Here is a 27,733-nt window from a genome sequence, read left to right on the forward strand (position 1 = left end):
ATAAGAATGTGATAAATGAACACAAGGAAATAGTCGTGGGCTTGGTTTATAAATAATCTGGGATTGACTTGTCAGGTCAAGTCATTTCTGTTTTCTTTTTTCTCCCATATCAGAATTCTTTTCCCTGTTGCCTTGGAAACAAGCCTAGGCAGAGGGATGCTGGGAGTTGTGTGACTCGGGTTCAAGCCTCAGCGATTCCCTCATTTCACACGGGAGGCACATCAAGTGCTGGATGCTGAGAATCAAGGTTGAACAGGACACATACCTGCTGCCCCTGGTCTCAGGGTCCAGTGGGGAGACTGACTGGTCAGTTGAGCTACAGCTCAGATTGTTATGACGCGGGAGAGGGTCGTTTGGCAAAGTGGGAGCCCAGAGGTGGCCCCCTGGGGGGCATGTATCGGGGAGGCTTCTTGGAGGAGGGAGTACCTAAGCTGAGCTGTGAAGGACAGTAGATGCTGACCAGGTGAGGAACAGGTGGGACAGTTTCCTAGCCTGAGGGAACAGCATGTGCAAAGTGCTGAACAAGAGACAGCCTAGCACATCCCAGGATGGCAGCTGGTCCAGTCGGGCTGGGGTGGAGAGACCCTGGGGATGGAGGTCAGACCTGAGGCCAGAGACCCTGTCAAATGCAGATTGTGAGCGACCCCTGTGGAAAATCAGGGCCCCTGTCACAGGTGTACTCTGAGGTCTGGGACAGCCGTCTACCTGGGCCTGGTTCTTCAATGAAAGGAGAAGTTTGGCCACCGATCGGCTCTTTGAAAGCTTTGCTCCATCCCACAGGGAGAGAAAACAGGTTGTTTTTTTTTTAAATATTTATTTATTTGGCCACCTCGAGTTTTCGTTGCATCACAGGATCTTTCGTTGCGATGCACAGTCTCTAGTTGCCGCGTGCGAGCTTAGTTGCTCCAATGCGTGTGGGATCTTAGTCCTCTGACCAAAGATGAAACCCATGTTCCCTGGATTGCAAGGCAGAGTCTTCATCACTGGACTGCCAGGAAAGTCCCTGAGAAAACAGATTTAAGCTGGGTCCACAAATCAGCCCTTCAGCCACACATGGTCCCCAGAATGAGTCTCTAGGCCAGTTGTCAAGAAAGGAAACTTTGATTTGTACCCAGACAAGTCTTTCTGCAGAAATTTCCTGACCAGAGGAGATTTGAGGACACCCCAAGAAGGGTGTAGAATAGTCACCGCCCTCATGCATGGCGGTTGGGGGCAGAACTGGCTGTTCTAAGGAGTTTTAGAAGTGTGGAGAGAGTCTGGCTTCTGCCCTGGAAGGAGGAGGGCTTTGCAATTGTACAAGTCTGGGTTCAAGTCCCAGAGCCCCACTTGCCAGCTCAGTGACCTTGAACAAATACCTTCAGCTCTTGAAAACCTCTCTGCCCTTCTCTGCGAACTGGGGATAATTAATAATAGGGCTCACCCTATAGGGTTGTTACCAGGAGTATGTGAGGTGAGGTGCCTGGGTAACCAGTTTCCAGCATAGAGCAGATCCTCAATTCATCGTCACTATTATTTCCACTACATCATCCTTATCAACATAATATTGATTAATACTATAATAATACAATTATGTATATATAATATTATTTTAATGTATTTTGAGACATTGCGTGCCTACTCCTGGAATGTCCAGTTTTCTGGGAAGCAGGATCATGTAATTGAGACCTCCTGTGGGAGATTTGGAAAAGACTGGGGTTGCTGAAGGTGGTCTCGAGGTGGGGGGGGCATCTGCTAGAGATGGAGAACAGGGGAGAGCAGCTCTCGGCAGAGGTGCAGGGGATATAGCACGAGCAGAAGCCCGGGGGAGGGTGGAATATGACCATGCCCAGTGGCCCTTGCAGATGCCGGTCAGCTTTCTTGGAGCACTCCTATTCATCCTTCAAAACCCTACCTAGATTTCCTTTTTCCAGTTACAATAAATGATCCTCAATAAATGGTCATCTTCTGTTTGTTTGCCTTTCCTCAACTTCCTACTTTCTTAGCTGGGTTTCCCCTCCATTTCTTAACATTCCCATCATAGTGTGTTATTCACTAGTCTTTCTTAGCTCTTGGTATTTGTATTGCAAATGTTCATTTTTTTTTTTTCTCTGCTTTTTCTTCCACTGAGGGATTCTCTATAGAGTGTTCACGTTTGTATTAGATATGGGGGAGAAAATTATAGTCTCAGGTTTGATATGGTCCACTGGGATACCCTCTCCTCTTAATGGCTGAGAGTTAGAGAACTACCCCAAGCTCTTCAGGCACTATAGTCCCTTCGGGATTAGTACGGAGCTGACACAAAGTAACTGCACAGGTAAATTTGTCAAATGAATGAATGAGTGGCATGCTGATTTCTGTAACGGCAAACTCACGTCTGGAAATGGTGACCTCTGGTCTCTACCTCCTACTGTGTTGGTAAAATTCTCCTCTGTTTCCTGGATCGCAGTGGTTTCTCCAGAGTCCTTTGGATTAATTATGTAGGGAGATGACTTTCTTTCCTTTTTGATGCCCAGCAACCTCCCAAGAGTTTCCTGGAGAGAACAGAAGAGTTTGCAGAAAAAGTCCTCTGGCGGGGAAAGCGTTCAGGCTGTGCCCCAGTTTTCAGAAAGTGGCGCTTTTTATAGTCAGACTTTTAGACCACATTGTACCTAAAGGGAGCCGGGAGCTGGGAGCAGGCAGGCAATCTGGCTTTCTAGCTCCCTTCTGCACCCCTCTGCCCTGGTGTGGAAGGAGGCGGACTGTGTGATCCTGCCCACCACCTAGTTCCCTCTGCTCTTCCCAACCCTGTCTTCCTCCTAGACTGGTTTGGCAAAGGCTGGTCTTCCTGTCCTTGCTTAAGGTACAAGGCTGGGGATTGCACACTGCACCACTTCATAGCTGTGAGACCAGCTACGGAATCCCTCTGCCTCAGTTTTTTCTATCTGTAAAATGGGGGTGGTAACCCTAGCACAGACCTCATTTCATGTTGGGAGGGGCAGACAGTGTGTTGCTAACACGATGCCTGGCACTTACAGCCCCTGGTACCAATAGCATCAGTGACAATGACAGCCTTTGATGAGTTCCTGTCTGAAAATCAGGGAGGCTCAGTAACTTTCTTAGGGCCACATAGTATAATAAGAGCTAGAGAAGAGTTGTTCAGTCCCTCAGTCCTGTCCAACTCTTTGCAACCTCATGGACTGTAGCGCACCAGGCTCCTCTGTCCACTATCTCCCAGAGTTTGCTCAAATTCATACCCTTTGAGTCAGTGATGCTATCTAACCACTTCATCCTCTGCCGCCCCCTTCTCCGTTTGCCTGATTCAATCTTTCCAGGCGTCAGGGTCTTTTCCAATGAGTCAGTGACAGGTCTACAAACCTTTAACCATGATGCTGTATTGATTTAGCAAATCCAGGGCTGTGTCGAGGGTGAGGTGACTAAGGCACACACGTAAGGTCTACAACTTAAGAGAGCACCCCAAAAAAATAGGTTGTCAAGATAAATAATTCTTTATACAGCATTCTTTAAAAATCAAAATTAATTCACAAAACCGACCACTGACATAACACATAAAGGTGGGATCAATATCACTGACTTCGTTTTGCCTCTGACTTGGGTATGGGTCAGCACAGCACTGAACAAGTCTCTTTTTTGTTGAATGATAAGGTTTTTACGACTTTTTCACAAATATAACTATCACATATGACTGTGATAAACACCCCTGTGGCAAAAATGTTTTGTATAGATCATGCTCATTTTCCGGACAAAGTGCTGGGCGTGGATCAAGGAACTCGGGGTCAAAAGGCAGGCTCATCCTTCCACCCCAGCCTTTTATTATGGAAAATTTCAAACATATGGAAAAATTATACATACCCACCAGGAATATTCTGTAATTGGTCACATTTTGCTACATTTGCCTAAGAAAAATCTAGCCTCGCATCTCTTCCTTAGTGTACAGGTTTTTTTTTTTTCCCCTTGCATTTCAAAGTGAGCTACAGATGTCAGTACACTTTAGCATGCGTGTTGCTAACTGGCAGGGCATTGTTTTTAAGAATTTTGATTTTGAATGTTAAAGTCCCTTCAGAAAATGCATAACCATCTCCATCTCTGTCTGTGAGTAAATATGACTTTTACCATAGCCTGGCCAACACTGGATATTATAATTTTAACTTTAAGTTAGTTTATTTATTTGGCTGTGTTGGAGCTTCGTTGCATCATGCAGGATCTTTCATTGCAGCGTATGGATTCCTCAGTTGTGGCTCTCAGACTCGGTGATGCAGCTCAGGCTTGGTCATTCCACGGCGTGTGGGATCTTAGGTCCCCCACCAGGGATCGAACCCACATCCCCCACATCGCAAGGCGATTCTCAATCACTGGACTGCCAGGGAAGTCCCCGGATATTACAGGTTTAAAGGTGCTGCTTTGATGTAACTCTTTTCCTCCCGGAGGTGCTCAGTAAATCCCCCCCACCTTAAAAAGTTGCATCCCTTTCCAGCTCTTCAGGTATTTCTGGTGCAGCTTTTTGGGGTTAGGTGGGGAGGACTGCTCCCATCCTGGGAGTCCCCGGTCTGCTGGGGACCACCTGCTGCAGGAGGCTGGCTGCGGACACTGTGTATGAGGAAAGCAGGGAAACCCTGGAGGCTGTATGGGGTGGTGGGTGGGGCAGACACATGCCTGGAGGGAGAACCTGGGGCCCTGTGCACCTTTTCTCGTCTGCGTAGTGAGGGTGCAGGCCACTGTAAGAGCCCCTTGTCCCCTCCCCTCTCTCTCCTGCTCCAGCCTGTTTCCAGATGGCCCAGGTGCTACCTTGCCTCTGGGCATCTGACCCTCCTGTGGTTTCTGTGGGTCAGGAATTGGGGGTGCAGCTTGGCTGGGTAGCTCTGGCTCAGGGTCTCCCATGAAGTTGTGGTCAAGGCCTGGGTCATCCAAGAGTCTGCCTGGCGATCTGGGACCTGCTTCCAAAGCAGCTCACTCACGTGGCTGGAAGTTGGTGCCGGCGGTTGGCCTGGGGTGGCTGGCCTGTCTGCACATGGGTCTCTCCACGGGGCTGCTCGAGTGCCTCACAGCATGGTGGCCGGCAGGCCTTGGCTTTGAAAGTCACTTGCTGTCACTTCTGCCTCACCTCTTGGGCACACAGACCAATTCTCACTCATCTTGAGAGGGGACCACACCAGGGTATGACTCACAGAGGGCAGGGATCTCTGGAGGCCGTCTTGAGGGCTGCCTAGCATCCTGGAAAACCTTGGGAGGTGACTGTCACCTCTCTGGGCCTCAGTCTTCCCCTCTGTCAAATGGGTTCGTGTGAGGATTCCCGAGTTAGTTCTTGCGAGCACTTAGAAGAGCACTGGAGACTGAGTCACGCTCTTCAGTAATATCAGCACCATCACGGGGCCCTGCTGGTCTGTGAGCCCTCGAGGGCAGGGGCTGTCCTGAGGGTCCGTGTTCAGCGCCCGGCCCAGAGAGGGCAGTCTCCAGATGTTCACATGAATGAGTGAAAGAATGAGTGAGCAAACGAACATCCATAAAGACTGGGGATCCAGAGAAGCAGAGCTGCGTCAGCTGCATTGTCAGAGACGCCTCCGTGAAAAACTTTCTCAAGTGAGGCCCTTTGATCAGTGTCTAGGGAGCAAATATTTATTCAGAACTGAAGGTGACGTGGGTGGGGAAAAGCTCTTGGGATGCAGTCAAACTGATCAAAGTTTCACTCTTGGAGTTGGCGTTTGAACAATAAATATTTACTGAGCTCCAACTCTGGACCATGCGCCACGTCAGACCCTGAAAAGGGGCAGAGAGCGGGGAGGAAACAGCCTGGGCCACGGCCTGGTGGTAGAGCCTTGCTGTGTGACCTTGGGCCAGTGAATCTACGTCTCTGAGCCTGAGCCTCCTCATCTGTACTGCAGAGGGTCCATCCCTGCTGGAAGGAAGAAAGCTTCTCCAACACGCGTGCCTCCCCTTAGGATCCAGCTGCTGCTCCCCCTTGCCGACAAGCACCCCCTCCGGTCTCAGATGCTTCTGCCTCCCATCCCCAGCCCTTGTTCCCCCACCCCCAGTCCCAACCACTTCAGCTCCACAAGGGTTAAAGCCCAGGAGCTCATGTGACCCAGTATAAACCATGAATCATTCCTGTTGCTCCCGTGTGGAGCCTGCCTGCCCAGGATGGGGCAGGTGCTATGCCCTGGGTTGCCATGGCAACTCCGCCAGTACTAAAACACAGCCCGGCCCAGTTCCTTCCTTGGGGGGCTTCGGGGGCTGTTTCACCTGGTTGGGTGTCGCCTTTTAGGGAGGAGGGGGGGAAGGCTGGAGAGAGAGGGAGGGAGCTTAGGGAGGAACAAGTGGAAACTGAGACAGGGCGGGGGAGGAAGGAGAGGCTGGGCACCTGACCGCCAGAGGGAGACAGGCTGACCGCCGGCCACAGGTCCCGTCACCCTGGAGGCAGTTTCCCAACTGTTCAGCCTTCCCGGGGCCGCCGGGTCTTCCTACACACACGCCCACGCGCCCGCATGCACGCACGTGCATCCCCGTCTCCCCCGCTGAGCCGGCGGTCAGGGCTGCAGGGCGGGTGGGCTGCCTGCCGAGCACGTGCAGGCCCTGACAGCCCCGCGGGACGGTGAGCCAGCGAGCTGGGACTTGGGGGTGGGGTGGGGTGGGGAAGAACAAATGGGGGCGGACGTCAGCTCCCTGGGCGGCCGCCTCCCCGAGGCCCCTCCTGCATTCCCGGGCGGCGAAGCCCCTCGCTGAGAATGGGGGCTGATGTCATCCCGGGCTGCCGAGCCAGGGGAGCCGGGGGAGCCAGGGGGGCCCCGGGGCCCCGGTGTGGCTGCCTCCGGAAATGAGCTAGCTGCCCGCCGGCCCACAGGTTCGGAAACCTCCTCCCCCTCCCCCTGGCCGGAGGACGGGTAAACCTGCATGGGCCAGGTGAGCGGGGGCGCCCCTGGGGGCGAGCGAGGACCGCGCCGAGGGTTCCCCGGGGGCCACTGCCTCTTCCTCCCCCACCTCGTGGGGGGACTGTCACACCCCGAAGCCAGCCAGCGCAGCAAAGCTTGTCGTCACCCGAGCCAGCCAGCCAGCCAGCCGGCCCGGCCCGGCCGGTGAGCACTGGGAACTGGATCTTGGAGCCGCGAGCGTGTTTACTCACAGCCCCAGGGGGTTGGACTCTCAGCCTGATCCTCGCGAGCCCCGTGGATGCCCCTGGCCACCGGCTTGGCGGGTGTTGACCTGCTCCCAGTCCAGCTACTGAAGAGGCGGCTACCTTTCCTCTCCAGCGAGAGCCCAGAACTTGCCCGAGCGAGCGTGCAGCAGGGGGACCCCAGAGGACCGACCCTGGCACCTCCCTGCCCCCCTCCCCGCCTCGCCCCACCAGCCCCATGGATTACCTGGGTGACAAACTCACGGTGGCCCAGAGCCACGTGACCCAGTGGATGGGGACCGTCCGGCGCTCCTTCCAGGAGGCCCTCAACCTGGTGAGCAGCACGGTGGGCCCTGAGCGGGCGGGCGGGGAGCCCTCCGGACGGACCCCCTTCAAGCGCACCTCGTCCTTCCGACACCTGGCTTCCCGGAGCCGAGAGTCTTTCCGCCGCTTCTCGGCTCGAAGCCAACAGAGATTTTCTTCCCTGAGGAAAAGGCAGCCGGATTCGGAGCCCCCAGACCTAGTAAGCTTGTTATTATTTTTGTTTGTTTGTTTGTTTAAGTATTAAAACAACAGTGAGAACTCCTCCCTGTCAGTGCTCCCCCTCCCCCACCCCGGGGAAGTTGGCTGGGGGCGGGGTGGGGGGGGGGCGTCCCATCAATCCAGCCAGGGAAGTTGCCTTTTCCCGGACAGTTGTCCATCCAGCCAGACCGTTTCCTGCTCCCGTGCCTGGGAGAGAGGCGTGTGGTTGTGATTCCCCTTGATGGTAGACGCGCGTGCATTTATACCAGGTTCAGCGTCTCTGTGTACGGGGCTGGCTTTGCTGGTTGATTTATCCGTAAGTGTTTGACACTCCAACCCGATACAAATGCTTCCTATTTTTAGGGAGGCTTAGTTGGCACCTGCTCTGTCTCCTCAAACACCCTCCATGGGTGGCCGAGCGTCCACATCATGTGCGTGTGGAGTTGTGGCTTTTGTGGTCTTCGAGCCGAGCAAGACCGCGAGGTCTCATCTGATTACCCGAGGTGGCAGGCAGGACTGCCCACTGGCCAGTGCCGCTGGCAGTGAATGGGCCAGGACGGGCCGGAGGAGGGTCATCTGGGTCCTGAGATTCCAGCAGCTCCCACTCTGGCAAGCTTGATGGGGCTTGGGGATCAGGGTGGAATGACATCTAATGATTGTGACTCAACCTGCACCCAGGTTTGTTTGGTTTTTTTTTTCCTCAAGGACCTTGCTAATGATTGAAGAGGTGGGGCTGAGCCCAGAGAGGGAAAGACAGCTGCCTGGGGTAGCACAGGGAGTGAGTAGAAGAGCAAGTGCCAGACGCCCCAGCTTGGAACCCCATTCAGGGCTCTTTCCAACCAAGCTTCTATAAAAAAGATTTCTCCAGACCTTCCCGATGGCTTCAGGGAAGCCCTTATCATAGGCCCTCAAAGAGAGAGGGTCTCCTGACTGTGTGACCCAGTTCACAGGAGACCACAGATGGATGAAGTGCTGAGCCGCCTCCTCCCCTGGTTCAGCCTTGTGATAAGTCCCGGTTGTCATTTCAGACCCAGGGTTGATGGAGCCGTGGGGTGCCCCAGGCTCTGAGCCAGCCCTCTGCATGTTCAAGGTTGCAGACGTCCCCTCAGCCGGCCCAGAGAGGTGTGGTGATTCTCCCGGGGTCACACAGCAACCAGAGCAGTCAGGTGCTAACATATGCCTCGTGAAGATGACATCTTCCCTCCTGGGTCTGTGCTGCTTTGTGGCTCAAGATGAATCAGTGGGGCCTGAACTTAGAAGACAGATTCCACCAACCCAAGCTCTGGGACGGGTGACGGCCTCTCGGTCATTCTTTCTGCCCCTCTGTCTCTGCGTGAGTGTCTGTCTCTGTGTCCCTCTTCTCTGTCACTCTTGTTCCCTCTCTGGCAATTCAGTTACGGGCCTGGGGCTTTGGTAACATTCAGTTCCCCGCTGTTTGGCCCTGGGCATTGGCTGGAGTCCCCCAGGCCTCATCGCCCTGCTCCCTAGCTTGGTGAATGAATGAATGAGTGAACGAAGAGGGGTCTGGCAGGGCCTTTGCCTCCTCTGTTCACTGTTGCTTCCATCAGCGCTGATGCACGCTCGGTAAATCTGGGCTGAATTAACCTGGTTCCTTCCCATTTAACGTTCAGCATCTACCAGCTGGCGCTGGGGTTGAGAGCTTGAATCAAACCCAACCACATCCTGGCAAAGAGGCCCTGACTCGTTCTCAAGCCCCGGTTTCCTCCTCTGTCAGGTGGGGAGAACTGGGGGTCATCAGGTTGACCCGGGTACCCACTGCAGGCCTGGGCACATAGTGGGTGAGCACCGGGAGACGCTTTCTCTCAGGTGCCCTGGTGTCCTGTGTCCCGGGGATGAGGGCAGAGTTGGGGTGGAAACACAGGCTCTTTTGCAGAAGAGACTGCTGTCTTTGACTGCTGGCTCTGCTCCTTCCCAGCTGTGCAGCCTTGGGTACACTGTTCCCTTCTCCGTGCCTCAGTTTCCTCATCTGTGAAATGGGGATGTCCTCATCCTTTACATTTCCCATTGCAGCCACTTAAAGGCAGTGACCTGCTGCCAGGAGACACAGGATGCCCGTGGTAGCCCTGCGTAGCACTCAGCACGTGGCCCTGTCACCCAGTACGTGACCGCCGAAACCTTTCCTCTCAAACCATTCCTCCAAAGATTCCCAGTGAGCTGGGAGATCCACACGTGCCCCTCTCCCCTGGGGACTTCGCGTGTTTGTTTTACGGGAGGAAACTTTTCAAAGCCACAGACAATTAAGAGTTAGGAGACACCTGCAGGAGCCTGAGCTGGGGCTGGGAAGGGGGCGGGATTTCAGTCTTTGGACTCAAACTGGTACGTGATTTATCTAAATAATCCCTTCTGTTCCCAAGTCCTGCCTCAGGCTTCTATTTACTCAGAGCCCAGTAGAAGAATCTCTGGCAGGCAGAAAGCAACCCTGAAAGGCGTGCCCCGAAACGCTTTTCCAAAGGCAGCCTTGAAATAATCTGCTAATGGCCTGCCTGGGCGTCTGCCGAATAAAAGGGGGGAAGAGGGGAAATAATCACATTGTCTCCGAGTGACAAAGGCAGGAAGAGGCTCGTCTGTGCCGCAGCCCAGGGCGAGCCTGAGAACAAGCCCTGCCAGAGAGGTGGACGACAATCGGAGTCCAGGCAGAAGGTTCCAGAACCCAGGCTCAGCGGCAGCGCCCCTGAGGCCTACAGCCGGAGTCAGAGTGGGAAGCCGGGAGGTGGGGTGGATTCTCCAGGGCGAGGGGCGTTCGGCAGAGAGGGCTTAGGAACGGGACAGAATTGGGATCGAGGCTCAGCTTCTCCACCTGCTGCCCGAGTGATCTTGGGCAAGTTAAGCCACCTCTTGCAGTCTCAGCATCATCATCCGTAAAGCGGGGGTTCACCTGGGACTTGTCTGGCGGGCGGTTCAGTGGGACTGGTACCTGTTAATCGCCTGGCATACAGGAGGGGCTTAATGAGTGTACGCCTCACATCATTGCTTTCACGGGGAGATGCATTGCCGGAGCCGTGATGTGAGTCCCTCCTGCCCAGATGACCAGACTGGCGCCCCTCGCAAAGGAGAATAAGAAGCTGGCTGACCTTTCTTGGGCATGTCCCCTGTGCCAGACCCTCGCAAGTGTGAGGTGTGTATTTGTACCCTGTCATTCGCTCACTTACGTTTTCATCCCACCAGTATTTATCGAGCACCTACTAGGGTTCTGACACTGGGGAAACAGCTGTGAATAAAACAAGACAGAGCCCTGGCCTTTACAGAGTCGCCTTCAAGGGGATAGAGCATAAAACACGTGAGTGTAAATTAAGTCATGTCCAGCTCTCTGCGACCCCATGGACTGCAGCACACCAGGCTTTCCTGTCCTCCACTATCTCCCAGAGTTTGCTCAAACTTATGTCCATTGAGTCGGTGATATTAATGCTATCTAATCATCTCGTCCTCTGCCACCCCCTTCTCCTCCTGCCCTCAGTCTTTCCCAACATCAGGGTCTTTTCCAGTGAGTTGGTTCTTTGCATCAGGTGGCCAAAGTCTTGGAGCTTCAGCTTCAGCATCAGTCCTTCCGAAGAATATTCAGGCTTGGTTTCCTTTAGGATTGACTGGTTTGATCTCCTTGGCTGTCCAGTAGACTCTCAAGAGTCTTCTCCAGCACCACAGTTTGAAAGCATCAGTTCTTCATCGCTCAGCCTTCTTTGTGGTCCAACTCTCACATCTGTACATGACCGCTGGCAACACCATAGCTTTGACTATATGGACGTTTGTCGGCAAAGTGGTGTCTCCGCTTTCTGATACGCTGTGTACGTTTGAAAATTTAGGAACTGTCTTCAAAGATGAAGGGCTTGCCTCCAACCCTGAACTCTTGCCATGTGTCAGCTTCCCAGTCTCAGCACCGTTGGTACGTTGAGCCTGATCACTCTTTGGGGTGCAGAGAGGCTGTCCTGTGTTTGTGTGAAAGATCATCCCTGGCCTCTGCCCACTACATGCCACAGCACTCCCAAGCATGACAACCAGAACTGTCCCCAGACATTGCCAAGTGTCTCTGGGGGCAAAACCGCCGCCCTCCCCCAGCTGAGAACCACTGCTGGATGTAACCTGGTTTGGGGGACTGTGTATCTGGGGTATCCTTGCAGTGCCCCGAGCAGGGGAAGAAGGGCAGGCCCCTCTTTCTGGCGTGGAGTTGGTCTCATCGAATCTGCACAGCTCCCCCCTTGAAGGACACGTGGGGTAGCCCCATATTCCACGGATGAGAGATTGGAGGCATGGAGAGGCGAAGGGAATGAGTCTTCAGAGGGTTTGGAGGAAGAACATCCCAGCGGCAGGAAAAGCAAGTGCAAAGGCCCTGAGGCAGGTCTGTGCTCAGCATGTTTGAGGACCAGCAGGGAGGTCAGTGTGGTGAAGGTAGAAGATGGGGGGGTGGGGGGCCATGGCATGCAGGGCCTGGGGGCCGCGGTGAGGACAGTGTAAACTTTCTGGACGCAGGGTGCGGAGTACGAGCAGTGAGGAGAGCAGAGTAACAGTCGTGGTCGCCGATTACCGCGCGCCTACTGTGTGGTGGGCACAGGTTGTCACGTTTCTTCCAGAGACCTGGGCTTCAGGGGAGTAGGGTCCCGCTGTCACAAACCCCCCTGCGCCGATGCTGCCTGCCACTACTGGTCCAGAGCCCTGGCAGGTGCCCTGGTCTCGGGCCACCCCTTGGGGCGCGGAGCTGGGGTGCTGGACTTCAGTGACTCCCCCCCACCCCCACCCTGCAACCCTGAGCCCAGCTCGCAGTGACCGCACCTCAGCTCCGCTGTGGATGGTTAGGCAGGATGGGCCACCTGCTCCCGGGCTGGCCGCACCCAATTCCAGGTCGCTCTTCACCCTGCTGGCAGCAGAATGATGTCACCCTGGAGAACAATGGTCTCTTCACGGTCCAGTCGAGGCGGGGGGTGGTGGGCAAAGGCTGGGCCCAGAGTCGGTGCCTCTGGGCGAGACCTGGAGAGCAGGGCAGGACCGAGGTGTGGCCGCCCCCACGGGGCTCTGCTTGTGTGAAATTAGGTTGAGTCCTTCGCCCCCTCCCTCCCCTAAAAAAAGCAGATGCGCTCACAATCCGTGGAGAGTACAGAAAGCCTGAATAAAAACAAAATCCACTTGTGATTTTTAACGTCCATGGAAACCACTCTTGGCGTTTGAATGCCTTTCCTTTCTGTCTCTTCTCCTCCCGTTCTCAAGCAACGTCTCCCACCTCCTGTCTCTTTCTGTCCTTAAAGAAAATGCGCTGGTTTTGTTCGTCTCTGGTAGAGACCTTGTTAACGCCCGGGTCACACTCGGCCGCGCACAGGCTCTTGTATGTGTCCACCCCTCTGTCTGCGCCCTCGGGTCGCTCCCCATCTGGGGCAACCTGGAAGGGTACTGTGAGGGCGGCCCTGGGTGGGCACGTCTTTGTCCAGATTTCTGAGGGGTGGGTAAGGTTAAAAAAGCCCCTTTTGGGTCTCTGCAACCTCAGGGCCCCTCTGTTACTCTCACTTTCCCTCTTTCAGCGTTTTCAATTCTCAGATGTTTTGTTCAGACCAAGTGCCTCTGGCTCGCCTCATCAGGAAGTTGGAAATTTCAGGAAGGAAATCTGGATCACTGCATATCACAGGGAATGGTGTATTTTTGGATTTCAGAAAGAATGGGGTCTCTGGCAAGGAGTCACTGAGATCACGCCTTGAGAACAGGAAGGACGTATTGGGTCAGTTACAGTGAGCCACTGGTGAACATTTAAAGTTAGCCAAATCTTTGGGGGAAAAGCCCCGATTTGTATGCAGCGTTTGCCTATTCCCATGGTGTAAATACTCCCACCAGGGCCCACTGCAGGTACCAAATAGCCGTCCTTGTACACGGAGCTGGGAAAAGATGTGCAGTACATCATCATTATACACAGCAGTCTTCTGTTTGTCCATGGGGCTGCGTTCCAAACCCCCAGTAGATGCCTAAAACCATGGATAGTTGTTCAATCGCTAAGTCGTGTCTGACTCTTTGCGACGCCATGGACTGCAGCACACCAGGCTTCCCTGTCCTTCACTGTCTCCCAGAGTTTTTTCAAATTCATGCCCATTGAGTCATTGATGCTATCCAACCATCCTATCCCCTGTCGCCCCCTTCTCCTCCTGCCCTCAGTCTTTCCCAGCATCAGGGTCTTTTCCAAAGAGTCAGCTCTTCACATCACACTCCAGAGTCTTGGAGCTTCAGCTTCAGCATCAGTCCTTCCAATGAATATCCAGGATATACTCAAAGAATATATCCAATATATTCAATGAATATATCCAGTCAATATTTACTTTGCTTTTCCTATGCATATGTGTACCTATGATAAATTTTAATTTGTAAATTAAGCATTGTAAGAGAGTTATAATAGCTAACAACAAAATAGAACATAGTGACAACAACAGTGTGTGATAACAGTTGTGTGAATGTGGTCTCTGTCTCTCAAAACATCTCACTGTACTGTAGTCATCTCTCCTCTTCTGGTAACGATGTGGGATGATCAGATGCCTCCATGATAAGATGCAATATGCAGGATGACGGAGGCAGTGCCTCAGACCGTGGGGCTTCTGTTGACCTGACCATACGTCAGGAGGAGGGTCGTGCACTTTGGGTGATCCCGGATCATGGAGCCATGTCGATGGTGGTGGATGGGTGTCAGGCGCAAACGAGGGACGGTGTGAGATTTCATCACACTACTCAGGAAGGTGCACAATTTAAAACTTGTGAATTGCTTATTTCTGTAACTTTCCATTTAATATTTTTGGGCCCAGGTGGACCGTGGGTAACTGAAACCATGGAAAGTGAAAGTGCAGAGAATGGAGGGGTGCCAAGGGTATAGTATGTTCACTGAACAGATTTCAATGGATAGACATGATCTCAAGACCACAGATGGTAGTAAAATGTAGTGATTAGGAAGTGTTGAGGTTTGACTACTCCTAACCTTTGCTTTTACTAGGGTTTGTTTAATTATAAGTTTATATCATTAATGCCTAGTAATGGCTGTGTTTGGCAGCTGACTCAGAACTGACTCCTGAGATGTTCACTGTTGTGTCTGCACCACTGTGGGTGAAGATAGTGAGCTGCGGGTTCCCGGAGCTGCGGGTTTGAATCCTGATTCTGCCTCTTGCTTTGCTGTGGGACTTTGGGGAGGTGACTTAGTCTTTTCCCGCCTCTGTTTTCTCTTCCGTAGAACGGGGCCTGTGATGTCATCTGACTCCACAGATAGGCTGGAGAGTATACTGACATAAGGCGCACGCAATACTTGGCGCCGTTCGAGGCGAGTAGCAGGGTCTCAGTCAACGTTTCCTGGCATCATCATCGTTTATTTAGTGTTTAATAGTTGGCAAAGCACGTTCAGTTGACTGCAGCCATGAAATTAAAAGACGCTTGCTCCTTGGAAGGAAAGCTATGACAAACCTAGACAGCGTATTAAAAAGCAGAGACATCAGTTTGTCGACTAAGGTCTGTCTAGTCAAAGCTGTGTTTTCTCCAGCAGTCATGTACAGATGTGAGAGTTGGACCGTCAAGATGGCTGAGCACCAGAGAATTGATGATTTCATATTGTGGTGCTAGAGAAGACTCTTGGGAGTCCTTTGGACTGCAAGGAGATCAAACCAGTCAATCCTAAAGGAAATTAACCCTGAATATTCACTGAAAGGACTGATGCTGAAGCTGAAACTCCAATACTTTGGCTACCTGATGCGACTCATTGTTAAAGACCCTGACGCTGGGAAAGATGAAGGCAAAAGGAGAAGGGGGTGACAGAGGATGAGAGGGTTAAGATAGCATGACCGACTTAGTGGACATGAATTTGAACAAACTCTGGGAAATAGTGGAGGTCAGTGGAGCCTGGTGTGCTGCAGTCCATGGGGTGTATATATATATATATATATTTTTTTTTTTTTTTTTTAGGTGATGCTATTTTTTTTTTTTTTTTTTGCCTGCGCTTGGGCTTCACTGTGACGTGTGGGCTCAGTTGCTTGTTGTTGTGTGTTATCTTAGTTTCCTGTCCAGGTATCGAACCCTTGTTCCCTGCATTGGAAGGTGGATTGTTAACCACCGGACCAGCTTAAGAAGTCCCTATTGCTTTTCTGTATTCACAGCATGTATTTCTGTGTTCTCCAACCTGCAGAGGAGACTACATCCTTGGCCAGGAGCTTGACTCCACCCTCCTGAGGCAAGTTGAGCCAGAGCCACTGGGCCAAGTGCCTTTGGACCCCTGGCTCCCAGAAACTGGGAGAGGCAATGTTAGTTGTTTCAGCCACTAAGTTTTGGGGCTATTTGTCATGCAGCAATAGATAACCAGTACACGTTCCTTCTCATTCATACCTACCATGACAGACAGTCCAGGGGTGGCCAGGGAGTATTATTTAGTCCTCATCTTGCAGATGAGTGAGTTTGTTGAGGTGGGAAGAACTCAAGGGACCCATCCGAGATCTATGACTCAGTAGCCCTTGGAGTTCCCAACAGATACTTTTCTCGTCTCGGGGGTTCTTGCACGTAAGGGAGGCTGCTCGGCCAGTCTGGGCTCAGGGTCCCAGGGGCTTCTAAGCAACACATCCTTGGAGGAGTTGGCATGATTCCCCTGGCATGGAAGGGAGTCCATTTCTTGGATGCTGAGTGCTCATCACTCCGTTTAACTCATCAAACTTTCATCATAAAGGCTGGGCCATAAACAGCAGCGAACCCTCCGCATGGATTTGAGAGCAAGGTGTACAAGAGCAGTTTTTCCCTCCTACATTGATTTCTAGGCCAGAGGAGCGCGCCCCCACCAACTGTCCTGCTCCCTTGAAAGGCAGCTCCCGAAACATAAATCATCACCAAGAGTCCAAAAAACTGCAAAGTGTGTGGGTTTTTACTTTTGCTTTTTTAAACATAGATCTGGCATCCTTGTCTGTCCTTTCTTGATTGAGGGACAAAAAAGTCTAGAGATGCAGGTAGAATTAGGTCAGTCCAGTTAAAAACTTGGCTTCTAAGACTTTCCCTGCGGTCCGGTGGTTAAAGCTTTACGACACAGGAGGTGAGGGTTTGATTCCTGGTTGAGAGGCTAAGATCCCACATCTTTGGGGCCAAAAAACCAAGACGCAAAGCAGAAGCAATATGGTAGCCAATTCAATAAAGACTTTAGAAATGATCCACATCAAAAAAAAAAAAAGCTTGGCTCCTTTGGACAAATCCCAGTTTGAATCCCAGCCTCGTCGTTAATTAGCCATGGGGCCTTGGACAGTAGACTTTCCTTTTATGATAATTCGGTTTCCCTGTGAAGTTCTTAGCATAGTGCCTGGAACCTAAAAGTGCATAATAAATCTTAGCTGCTATTATTCCCCTTATAACCTTGATATGATAGTCAGATTAGGGTATGCTATATTGCACTAACAGACTGACAACTCTCAATTCTTTTTAAAAATTAATTTTTATTGAAGTATAGTTGATTTACAATGTTGTGTTAGTTTCTGGTGTACAACAAAGTGACTCAGTTTTATATGTATATATATATGTATGTATATTCTTTTTAAGATTCTTTTCCATATAGGTGATTGCAAGATGTTGAATATAGTTCCCCGTGCTATACAGTAGTTCCCAACTCTTTTTTTTTTTTTCTTTTTTTTTTTGGCCATGGAGCATGTGGGATCTTAGTTATCCGACCAGGGTTTGAACCCGCTCCCCCTGCATTAGAAGTGTGGCACCTTAACCGCTATACCACCAGGGAGGTCCCTCAACTCTCAACACAAAATTTTTCTTTTCTTTTTTTTCAAGTATTGTTTTTTCCTCCAGTTTTACCGAGATGTAATTGACATATAATACATCTCTGTATTGGTTTAACATGATGATTTGCATGTGTATAAACTGTGAACTGATCACCACGATGAGTTTAGTTAACCCCCTTCCCTGGTGGCTCCTGGTAAAGAATCCGCCTGGTAAAAAATCCGCCTGGTAAAGAATCCGCCTCCCAGTTCAGGAGACGCAGGTTCGATCCCCAAGTCGAGATCCCCTTATTCTTGCCTGGGAAATCCCCTGGACAGAGGAGCCTGGCGGGCTACAGCCCATGGGGTCTCAAAAGAGTCGGATACGACCTAGTGACTGAACAGCAAGCCTCACAGAGTTAACACAGTTTTTCCCTTGTGACGAGGACTTCTAAGATCTGCTGTCTCAGCGACTTTCACACACATGGCCCAGGATCGTTTCATATCATCACCATGCTGTACGTTATTCCCCAGGGTTTATTCATCTCATAACTGGAAGGTTGTACCTTTTCACCCCGTTTATCCACCCCCCCAACTTCCACCCCCCTGAAGTGTTTATTTCTTGCTCACACAAAGTCCACTCCTGGCTCCGTCTGCAGCCGCTGTCTCTCCTGGCTGTGTGTGAATCTTGTATCAAGTCCATCTCGGAAAACGGGACTTCTGTGTAGCGGCGTCAGAGGGAAGAAGCTTTAGGGTCACAGCCAGGCAGGGGCTGTACCCTTCCGTTTCCCAGGTGAGGCTATGAAGGCACAGGAGGGACACCTCTTGGGCACCTAGCCTGTGCCAGCCACTGAGCAAAGCAAATGCCTTATCACGGCCCGGCAGAATCGTGTGATTTTTGATACCCCCGATTCACAAAGTATAAAACCGAGACCCAGGGGGAGGACCTGACCTCACTCACAGCCTGGGCGGCCAAAGCCTCTTTTCTCATCCCTCAGTGGACGGCGGGACCTGAGTGCCTCTGTTAGGAGACACCGTGGTGCTGACCCGGGCGTCCCACCACAGCGACGCTGACGCTCAGGGCTGGATCCTCCTTTGGTGGGTGGGGGGAGCTGTCCTGTACTTTCTGGGATGTTGAGCAGCATCTGTGGTCTTGAACTAGTCCTTCCAGACTTTGCCAAGTGTCCCTTGAAGGCAGAGTCGCCCGTGGTTGAGAACCACTGATGCGGATGGTGAGCATCACGAGCTGTGAGCTGGGGTCCCTGCCAGGCCCTGGGTAACCACACGGCCTTAACCAGCACACTCCGAGTGAAGCCAGGACCTCAGTAGCAGGACTTAGGAATTTACTGACTTTTAGGTAAAATAATCTTTGATGCCTGGTGTCGTTTTGGGCAAGTCTTTCCACACTGATAAAGCATTTTCCTTCAGCTACAAAATGGAGCGGTCGACGTCTGCTGCTGGAGTTGTTAGGGCGACACGAGGTGCTTGTCATGTGCCCTGGCTCAGCAGACAGTCAGCGCTTTATTGACCTTCCAGTTACCACCTGTCACTTGGTACGTGTGTGGGGGCGGGGGGTGCACATTTCCTAGCAATCGAAGAGACCTTTCACGGCCTGTTGAATTTCCAATCCTGTGTCTTCAGGCTCTCCATCCAAATATTTGCTTCCTGCCAAAGCCAGGAATTATCCAGCAGCCCACGCTCCCGTCACTCACCAGCCTGATTTCTAGAAACGGCCCTTCCCCGGGCACAGCTATAATTTAACATCTGTAATTCCTCAATTAGTAGTTAGCAGTCCATTCTGTTCTTCTTGGTAATTGCCCTCTGCTCTGGGAGGGTGAAGGGGGGATGCGGGGGCCATGCAGAGGCGGCTGCCACCTCCTCTCCCCCACCCCTTCGCCTACAGACATCTTGGCAGGAAGTGCCTGGAAGGTTCTGGAACCCATGGTTCTGGGTTTGAAGATTGCACCAAGGTAGCCACCCTGCTGGATGATGGAAAACCGAGTTTTGTTATCTGTAAAACAAATTACGTGCGCTTTGGGAGCAAAAGGGTCAGGGTCACTGATGTGGGGTTTCTCTTCCTGGAGGAGCTTCTGAGCCTCGATTGCCAGAACGTCTAGGTTGTTCCAGTGCCCTCCTTTCATGTTACAGCTGGGGAAGCCAAGGCCCAGAGAGGGAAAGAAAGCTACGCAAAGTCACAGCAGGCCAGTGACAGACCCAGGAGCTTGGGATTTCTAAATCCAGAGTTGGGGCGGTTAAGGATATGATACAGTCCTCAAAAATCCCTGGTATCCTTCAGAGTGGAGCAGCAGACATTTATTGAGCTCCTGTTCTTTGCAAAACTCCGCAGTTAGCTGTGAGGCTCCAAAGGCAACAAGATGCCGTTCACACCTCGGGGACGTTTTTGGAAAAGTGACCAAAGTACATAGATCCCAGCTACATACAGCCTCGAACCAGCCGTCTCTCTGCAGCCTGACGGTGGGCCTCAGTTCCCCTCTCTGTCCATGGAGGCTCCGGTGTGACCTTCTTGGGCCTCGCCCGTGGAGTCTGCCTGGATTCAAATCCCGTCTCCTCCGTCTGCTGGTGTGAGACTTCCAGCCAGACTTTGAGAAAGCATCGGTTTCCTCATCTGCTAGAAGGGAGTTCACAGCCCCTACCTTCCAGGTGGGAGTTCCTTACAGTGACTAGCATAAACTGCTCAGCAGGCAGCCCGGCCCACAGTGACCCCTTGGCCGCCTGTGGTCAGTAATTGCAGTGGCTTCACCCTCCCTGGCCTCCCTCTCCAACCACGAGGGCCTGCTCCGGGCTCTTCGAGCACCTCCCCTCCTCCCCATCTGTGCACCAGCTGTTCCCTCTTCCTGCACGGATGGAGCAGGGGCTCTGGCTCCCCTCTCCCGTCGGGGGTTTGAAAAGGTTAGGCCTGTTTTCAGGAAGGCCCTCCCCCTGCAGGTGCTCTGGGGGTCAGGAGGAGGATGGAGCCCAGCAGGTGGGCCTGGCGGCTCCCAGGCTCCTTCGTGTCCACTTGGCCTGCTCACCCTCCTCGAGGGACACCCCCCCACCCCAAGCCCTCCCTGCCTCCACGGCCGAGTTGCTTCCTGGTGATGAAAGCATACTGGGGTCACTCACAATCACAGCTTATTAGGAAGGAAGAGACAGCTCCGAGGTAGGGAAGGGGCATTCTGAAACGTGGCTGGGGGCAGAACAGTCAGAGATTCTTCATATCCCATGTTGGGCACATTTTTCTTTTTCTCATGCATAAATACAAGCCCTTTTTGGGGAGGGACTAGGAAAAACAAAAAAACAAACAAAAAACCCAGAGGCTGTCAGAGCTCTGCTTAATGAGTTTCCTAATCTTTTCATATAATGTGGAGCCCCGTGGATTTTCACCAGCTTGGTGCAGCCAGTGGAAGCATAGTGCTTGCAGGTTTCTGAGCTGAACTGGGAGCTTCAGTGACGTCTGGCCTCCCGAAGCAGGAGAGTGGCGAAAGCCACACGAGGTGGCAACGTCAGGCAGGTCTGGGTTCCAGTCCTAGTGCTGCCACTTCCTCTAGGTGGGACCTTGGCCAAGGGCCTTGACCTCTTAGAGCAGGGGTGACTCAGGTGGTGAAGAATCCACCTGCAATGCGGGAGACCTGGGTTTGATCCCTGGGTTGGGAAGATCCCCTGGAGGAGGGCATGGCAACCACTCCAGTGTTCTTGCCTCAAGAATCCCCAAGGACAGAGAAGCCTGGCGGGCTACAGTCCGTGGGGTCACAAAGAGTCAGACACAACTGAGCGACTGAGCACACACACAGTCCTTGAGTGCAAAGGGGGCTAATGTGTGAGGACAGAACTCAAACTTTGGGGGGCCCCTTGGATACTGGTTTAGTAAGCAGAGTCCCAGGAGGAGGTCTTCTGGGTCTCAGGTGAGCCCCAGAATCTGCCTGTGTTTCAAGAGCCCTGGGTGGGAACGGTCACATAAGTACCATCCTTGGAGAAACGGTTTCTCAAAGCGATTTGCTCGGTCTGCAGATGTGTATTGAGCACCTACTGTGTGCCAAGCACAGTCAGAGGCCCTAGAGATTCATCAGAGAACAAGTCAGAGGTGGTCCTAGTCCTCAAAGAGAACCCTGTCTGCATGGCACTTCTGTTCTGAGGGGAGAGACTTAACAAAGCATCTTGGCAGCTCCGCTCACAGGACGAGAAGTGCACAGAAGTATGTCATACACTGAACATGTGCTGTGTATTTGCTCCAGCGAACATCTTGTGGTTGGAGGAACGAATGAGTGGCTGCTTGAATTGTTAATATAGCTCTGATCATAGATGTGCCTTTGCGGCTTCTTCCACATTCTTTATAGCTGCCTTGCTAGACCACAAAGCCATCAGTTCAGTTCAATTCAGTCGCTCAGTCGTGTCCGACTCTCTGCGACCCCGTGAACTGTAGCATGCCAGGCTTCCCTGTCCATCACCAACTCCTGGAGCCTACTTAACTCATGTCCATTGAGTCAGTGATACCATCCAACCATCTCACCCTCTGTCATCCCCTTCTCCTCCCAGCTTCAGTCTTTCCCAGCATCAGGGTCTTTTCCAGTGAGTCAGTTCTTTGCATCAGGTGGCCAAAGTATTGGAGTTTCAGCTTCAGCATCAGTCCTTCCAGTGAATATTCAGGACTGATTTCCTTTAGGATGGACTGGTTGGATCTCCTTGCAGTCCAGGGGACTCTCAAGAGTCTTCTCCAACACCACAGTTCAAAAGCGTCAGTTCTTCAGCGCTCAGCTTTCTTTATGGTCCAGCTCTCACATCCACACATGACTACTGGGAAAACCATGGCTTTGACTAGACGGACCTTTGTTGGCAAAGCCATACTGGAGTGTGCTTACCCTTTCACTTGCTCGGAGTCCAGCAGAACACCTGGCACATCTGTGGCGCTCAGTAAATGTCTGATGGAGGGATGAATGAATGATATGAATGAATGGATACATGCACAAATAGACTCTAAGCTCCTTGGTGCCCACCAGCTGGTTAGTCGGGGTGGATGACTCGGGCCCAGAGGAGCTGTGCTTGCTTGCTAGGAAAGTGGTCTGGAGAGGCTCCAGGTTGTAAATGGGAGTTCCACATTCAAGGCGTTTGCTCTGGGTCAGGGCCGTTCTCTCCGGGGACCACAGAAGTCCCGGGGCCTGTTGCAGTGATGTCTGTAAGAGCTTGAGGTCAGCCCTTGTCTTGGCCAGCTGAGGAGAAGTCCAGCTCTGGTCTCACTCCATCAATTGGTAGCCTGCGTCACTATGCCCACCCCCATCAGACGTCTCCCTGGACCCCAAGGTTCTCAGCGCCACGCTGCACTCACAGATCTTTGTTTATGCGACGGAGTGGGGCTGGGGTCAGGCAGCCTTCCGGAGAGTGAATCCCGAGCCCTTTGTGAACCAACAAGATGTGTTGCCAGAGGCAGGCTCCTGAAGCCTCCTCAGCAGCTAGCTGGGACTACCATCATCCGCTCACTGCCTCAGCCAACCTGTATTAAGGACCAGCTGTTTGTCGGGCACAGTGCCGGGTGCGTTCACAGACCTGACTTGACTGCACCCTCAGGATCGCTCAAAGGTCTAAGTCAGAAGGGAGGCACTCACTTGGAGGCCCAGGCCCTTGCACGCCGAGGCAGGGGCTTCTCCCTGATACTTCCGTGCACTTTTCGTCCCTTGAGCTGAGCCACCGAGGTGTTATGTTAAGTCTCTCCCCCAAGAACTGAAGTGCCATGGGGACAGGGGCCTTGCTCAATTTTGCTGAGAGTCAGGAAGAGCTAGTTAGTGACAAAAGGCAGACTCTGGAGCCAGACATGTCTGTTGGAACCCCAGTTTGGGAATCCACTAGTGGTGTGCAGGCAAGTTACTCTGTGCCTCGGTTTCCTTGTCTCTAAAATGGGGATAATAATAGCACTTCCTAGGGTTGTTGTGAAGAATCCAGCCGCTGACACATGTAAAGCACCTCAGACACTACCTGGTATGTAGTTGGCTCTAAAAAGTTCTTATTACAGATATTAACATTATTATATTCATTGCTGTATTATAAATTGCAGAGGGTGAAATGGTTAAAGTGCATCACCAACTCTGAGCAAACCCCGGGAGACAGTGCAGGACAGGGGAGCATCCACAGGGACACAACTTAGAAACCGAACACCAACGTATTGTAAAAGATGTATATAATATCATAAATATTTTGAGGGATGATTTCCATACAGCAGAATGCACATATCTTAAGCGTACCTCTTGATGAGTTTTGACAAATGCACACATGTAACCCACAACTCTGTCAAGTTCTAGAACATTCTCACTCCCCCTCAAAAATTCCTTCATGCCCCTTCCAATAGGTCCTCCCTACCTGGCACTTCAATAATGCTTCTTGAATGAATGAATGAGTAGAGATCTATTGGGTTTGGTCCCACACCTCTTGTGCCAGTTTCACTTGTAACCACAGCTGCATAACCTGTTTAGCTCTTGGGTAGATGTAGAAAAAGAAGTGCAAAAGAGAGTTGTCCTCATACTGTGAAAACTTAAACACTTTGAAGAGTCCATAAAGGCGGAATGACTGTCCCTTGGGGGTGGAGGAGACTCTGAAAGGTTGGGGTGAAAGATCCAAGCGTCCAGGTGAGGTCACAGAACGCCCCAGCGCCTGAGCCTGCACTCAGAGCCCAGGCACCTCCCTGGCCCTGTGGCGCCAGAGACCCACCCCCTGGGCTGAAAACCCCTCTCCCCGAGGCCCCCCACACCCGTCCCTCCTGGGGAAACCGAGATCTGCGAATATGGGAGGCAGAGGAGCTTCCAGACTCTATTCTGCTAGAGATCTTCATGGGAGTGGAGGAACCAGCAGGAGAGAGATGTCTTCCTGGGCTCCAGCCCCCTCCCTACACCTTAGCCACCGCATCCCGGCCCTGGTTGCTCCTCGATCTTTGTAATGTATCGGGCGTCTGTGATTTTGCTTAGAGAGGTTTCTCTAAAGCTAATAAAGGAAAGTGGAAAACGGGCGCTGTGGTGCCAGCCGCTGCCCTCGATCAGAGGCGAGGGGACATTCAAAGAGGCCTAGTGCTTTGCTGGTAACACGCAGCAGCCTGGTGGCGGGGGCTGTCCTGGGTCTGGCTTCCTGGTCCCAGCCGGATGTCATCCAGCCCGAGAAAGCTAAGTCCAAGGGGCCTGCCTGCAGCCCACGTGATGCCCTTATAGGGGTCTTAGGTCCACAGGTGCTCAGCATGTGAGGGGACCTGGGACCTTGTCAGCCCGCATGCAGCAGGTGCCTGGTCCCCAGGCCTGCTTCTAAGGAGAGCAGCTGTCGTCTGGGTCTTTGGTTCAGCTTTTCTCCCTCCAGGGCCTGGCCGGCAACTCGGGTCTGCTCTGGGGTGGGGGGTTGGGGGGGTGGGGGAAGCCACCTCCAGGCCCCTGTGTTGCGTGGCAGGTCAGGTGAAGGAGCCGTTCGCATCTGCTGAGGCTGATGTCACCCTGGCAAGCCATCCGCGCCGAGGGCCGCCTCCAGCCCCGGCTGCCTGCCCAGTGTACCCTGTGTCCTGTTTTGTCCGTTCCGTGGTGTAGGCTCTGGGAGGTCCCGGGGTTCAAGGAGACACATTCTCCTCCCTGCCCTCTGAGGCCAGGGTGGAGCCACCCCTTTTCTTTCGGAGGTGCCCCAGGTGTGGGGCAGACTGGTTTCAGGTTCAGATCCCAACTCTGCCACCTCCAGGCTGGGTGGGCAGGTTGTTTGCGCCTTGGGTCCTCCGAGTCTTCCTCTCCGAAAGCGGGTGACAGGGCATCACCTCACAGGTTGATCGGAGGATGCCCGAGGATGCATGTGAATCCGCTCCACACAGCGCCTGCCATCAAGGAACGCCTGTGAGCCCCTGTTCTGATGACGGGGCTGCTGAGGGCTGCTGTTCCTATCATGTGGGACATGGTTATGAACGCTGTTTGCATGATTCCCAGAACCAATTTAAGTCAGGGTTTAAAAAACAAAACACAGGACACACTTGCTCCCTCTTAGACAGCCCTACTTGTTCTAAATCAATGCAACTTAACAAGACACAAATCATCTGCAAGCAGGATTTGGGTCGTTTCCAAAAACCTTCCTTTCCCCTGGCAAAAAACTCTCAGCCTCCCAATTTGCAAACCATTGTTAGAGAACCGAGGTTCTCAGAAAATGCAGCTTCCCCAGCCCATCACCTCTCATAGTCTGACACAGTCGGTCTAGGATGCTGTCCCAGAAGCTGGAGCTTTCATAGCTCCCCAGGTGATCCCAAGGTGCCACCAGGGCCGGGAACCACAAGGTCAGGAGCATAAGAAAGAAGGCCGGCTGTGGAGTAAGAGTGACCGAGGATCAAAGCTGAGACCACCCATTTAGCTTCTGGGCAACTGTGGGCAACTGCCTACACCTCCTGGAGCCTTGGTTTCCTTATTTGTAAGATGTACCTGCCTGTGCATATGCTCAGTCACGTCCAGCTCTTTGCGACCCTATGGACTGTAGCCCGCCAAGCTTCTCTGTCCATGAGATCTCCCAGGCAAGAATACTGGAATGTGTTGCCAATTATACTCTGGCCACTTGATGCAAAGAGCCGAATCATTGGAAAAGACCCTGATGCTGGGAAAGATTGAAGGCAAAAGGAGAAGGGGGCGGCAGAGGATGAGATGGTGCGATGGTTAGATAGCGTCATCAACTTAATGGACATGAGTTTGAGCAAACTCCGGGAGATAGTGGAGGACAGAGGAGCCTGGGGTGCTGCAGTCCGTGGGGTCACAAAGAGTCAGACTCGACTTAGTGACTGAACAACAACAGGATGTTTCTAGAGGCTGCTGGGAGGGCTTGAGATGAATGTGAATGGTACCTCTTATGAAACAGATGAATCAAAGGATGGATATTACATAAATGTGTTCCACAAAAATCAGACCAGGGAAGGGATCCTAGATGATCCTAGATGCTAGATCCTAGCTTGTCCAGTTGACCATCCCCACCTTGCCAACACTGGGGACCCCCATAACTGGCTTCTGGCCTTCACTTTTCCAGTCTGGGAGTTTCCCAGAATTCCTTTTTGCCACACTTGACTTGTTGATCCCTGTTCCACACATAGAAATTACCAGAGACAATTCATTTAAGAATCACTTGGTTAAATAATCCTTCTAATGCAGGACTTTTCAGAGCCTTTAATTATGCAAATATACATTAGGAACCTCCAGAGATGGTCGTTGGCATCCTGTCTGTCTGAACTGTCTCCGTCGAGAGGAGAGCTGTAGATTCATTCTTTGACTCGAGGTAGAGAACATCACAGCAGGGAATGGACACCCCGATGGTCAGATGTCCACTTTGCTAAATCTGGAATTGGGGAAATGTCCCTTCAAATGAGAGGCATCCCTTTAAATTGGATGGCGTGTGTTGAGTATGGAATTCACAAAGGGTTTTGCTGGGTTGGTATCTTACATAACACACTTTGGGAAACCTGCACAGTCCTTCCCCCGCCGCCCCCCGCCCCCCCGGAATTGCATATGTTAGCTTCCATTAAAAGACTCTGCCTTTGTAGAGTCAACATGAATTCATTCCCTCCTCTATTTTTATTGGGCAGAGAGGAAGGTCCGTGCATGGAAGTGTCCATCAGTGCTGTCCGGGCGTTGATGGGACAGGCCTGAACGGCCCTGAGAGGCCAGAAGAGCAGCTCCGTCCACTCAGAGCCCTTTGTTCTGAAAGGGGAGCTGAGGCCCGGAGGTGGAAACGACGTGGCTAGTCCAGGACCACACCCCAGGCCCCCCAGTTTCTTATTGTGCGCCGTCGTGGCTGAGTACCTCGCATGCCGTGCTTATAGCCTGAGCCTGGTCGGCCTCCAATTATTACTGACAGTAGTGGGGGTTTCCGGGAACAGAGCAAATCTATAGAGTTTAATTAATGAATGTGCCAGAGGGCTTGGCGGCTGGATTCCTGTGTTTACCACAGGCTTGGCTGGCATGCAGTTCCTGCTGCGAGGGGAGGGTGGGGCGCAGTTCCCCATCCACCCCTGTCCTCCTGCCGGAGCCTGAGAGGGAGGGAGGGAGGGAGGGAGAGAAGCTGAAATCCGACTCCCCCACCCCCTTCCCAGCCCTGGCTCTGCAGAGGCTCTTCTGTCTTGTTTTCAGAAGCTCTGGCATTTTGTTTTTAGCCGTTCTCGATAGGTTTTCAGAAACAAAATCATCCCTCAGAGACCCTGGAAATAGAATGAGGTGTCTCTGACGCTGGCAGCCCTAAGCACAGGTTGTTCTGGCAACCGGCACCTTAAACCTGACCCGGGTCCTGCAGGGACCTCTGCGTCCTGAGCTCAGAGGGGACCTCGCGCACATGCTCGCGGGACGGGGGTTCCCACAGCCCTGACCCCATGTCTGCCGCTTGTCAGCGCTGCAGGCTGGGGCCAACTCCTTAATGCCTCCGAACCTCAGTGTCTTCTTAGGTAAGATGGGGATCACGTTAATTA

At 52.4% G+C, this 27,733-nt stretch overlaps 1 protein-coding gene and 1 long non-coding RNA gene across 5 annotated transcripts in view; one reads left to right on the forward strand and one right to left on the reverse strand.

Annotated features, from left to right (window-relative positions):
• KIAA1671 (KIAA1671 ortholog) overlaps positions 1-27,733 on the forward strand; it is a 124,307-nt gene that overhangs the window by 56,740 nt on the left and 39,834 nt on the right. The window contains exon 1 of one of the 4 annotated variants that reach the window (XM_070475467.1): positions 6,328-7,604. The exons of 2 other annotated variants lie outside the window; for them this stretch is intronic. In XM_070475467.1, the coding sequence (XP_070331568.1) occupies positions 7,320-7,604 (285 nt within the window). In that variant the 5' untranslated portion in view covers positions 6,328-7,319. Of the gene's footprint in view, positions 1-6,327; positions 7,605-27,733 lie in introns of those variants that run through there. One more of the 4 variants, XM_070475468.1, reaches the window with a different exon arrangement.
• On the reverse strand, positions 814-7,409 carry LOC139037814 (uncharacterized). Its single transcript, XR_011490730.1, has 3 exons — positions 7,329-7,409; positions 2,352-2,510; positions 814-1,003 (listed from the first exon to the last, which is right to left on the reverse strand). It is a non-coding gene; the product is annotated as an uncharacterized lncRNA (long non-coding RNA).

The sequence above is a fragment of the Odocoileus virginianus genome, chromosome 12 (genome assembly GCF_023699985.2).
Source record: "Odocoileus virginianus isolate 20LAN1187 ecotype Illinois chromosome 12, Ovbor_1.2, whole genome shotgun sequence".
In the NCBI taxonomy this organism is placed as follows: domain Eukaryota; kingdom Metazoa; phylum Chordata; class Mammalia; order Artiodactyla; family Cervidae; genus Odocoileus; species Odocoileus virginianus.